The 1,322-nt window shown below is 38.6% G+C and overlaps 1 protein-coding gene across 2 annotated transcripts in view; it reads right to left on the bottom strand.

The window, feature by feature from the left end:
* Positions 1–1,322, bottom strand: part of LIN9 (lin-9 DREAM MuvB core complex component) — a 49,695-nt gene that overhangs the window by 23,848 nt on the left and 24,525 nt on the right. For both annotated transcript variants that reach the window (XM_012644357.1, XM_012644358.1), the window contains one exon: positions 82–239. In XM_012644357.1, the coding sequence (XP_012499811.1) occupies positions 82–239 (158 nt within the window). The remainder of the gene's footprint in view (positions 1–81; positions 240–1,322) is intronic.

Here is a 1,322-nt window from a genome sequence, read left to right as displayed (position 1 = left end):
TATTCTAAACTAGTAAAAAAAAAAAAAAAAAAAAAAAAAAAAATTACAAGTCAAAATAGTGATAAGCTTGTCTTTACTTACCTGTAACTTTGGTTCCAATAACGAGAGGCAAAGGAATTTCATCTGGGAGATCTTTAAATTGTGAAACATCTGCAACTTTCCTTTGTTGTAAGAGCCTTATTTTCTGCCGTTTCTGTTTTAATGCTGATCTCTCTTCCTCAAAAAATGCAGAAGAACATCTAGAATAAATTACAAAAATCATATAAACTGATAATTATCCTATATAAACTTAAAATCTGACCACCTATCTCACTGATCTCTTTTTCCTTCTCATTCTTTTGAGATATACTAGAGGTATACTAGAGTGCAGTGGCATCATCATAGCTCACTGCAACCTCAAACTCCTGAGCTCAAGCATTCTTCCTGTGGGTAGCTGGAATTATAGACATGTGCCAGTGTCCTTGGCTAATTTTACTATTTTTTGTAGAGACAGGGTCTCACTATGTTGCTCAGGCTGGTCTCAAACTCCTCGCCTCAAGTGATACTCTCGCCTCAGCCTCCCAAAGTGCTAGGAATACAGGCGTGAGCCACCGTGCCCGGCCTGAAATTTGTAAATTTTATAGATATTACCAAATTGTGCTCCATAGAGACTATATAAAATTAATCTTTCACCAGCAATATGTGTAAAAGTGACTATTTCACCATACCATTGCTAACCCAACATGTTAAAGCTTTATGAACTGTCAATCTGATAGTTAAAAAACACTGTTTCAGCATACTTTCATTTTACATTTCCCATTATGAGTAAAACTGAACCTTTTTCATGTTTAGAAGGGGTGTGTCTTTTTCCTTTTCTATGAATTATCTGTCCATAATTTTTCATTATGGGTTACTTGACTTTTTTTATTGATTTATAGGAGTTATTCCCATATTAGGGAATTAGCTCTCTGTGATATGAGTTATAGATATTTCTGTCATTGTCTCTGAGCTTTGTGGGCTTTTGGTTTTTGGCCATGCAAAATGTTCTTACTTACTGCACCGTGGCTCACGCCTATAATCCTTGCACTCTGGGAGGCCCAGGTGGGAGGATCGCTTGAGCCCAAGAGTTCGAGACCAGCCTGAGCCAGAGCAAGAAGATCCCACCTCTACTAAGAACAGAAAAATTAGCCGGTACAGTGGCTCATGCCTATAGTACCAGCTACTCAGGAGGCTGAGGCAGGAGGCGCTTGAGCCCAGGAGTTTGAGGTTGCAGTAAGCTATGATGATGCCACTGCACTCTAGCCTGGGTTACAAGAGTGAGACTCTGTCTCAAATAAAAAAAA

Source organism: Propithecus coquereli, unplaced genomic scaffold, assembly GCF_000956105.1.
Source record: "Propithecus coquereli isolate 6110/MARCELLA unplaced genomic scaffold, Pcoq_1.0 Scaffold210, whole genome shotgun sequence".
NCBI classification, from domain to species: domain Eukaryota; kingdom Metazoa; phylum Chordata; class Mammalia; order Primates; family Indriidae; genus Propithecus; species Propithecus coquereli.
This window is presented reverse-complemented; position numbering and strand designations above follow the sequence as displayed.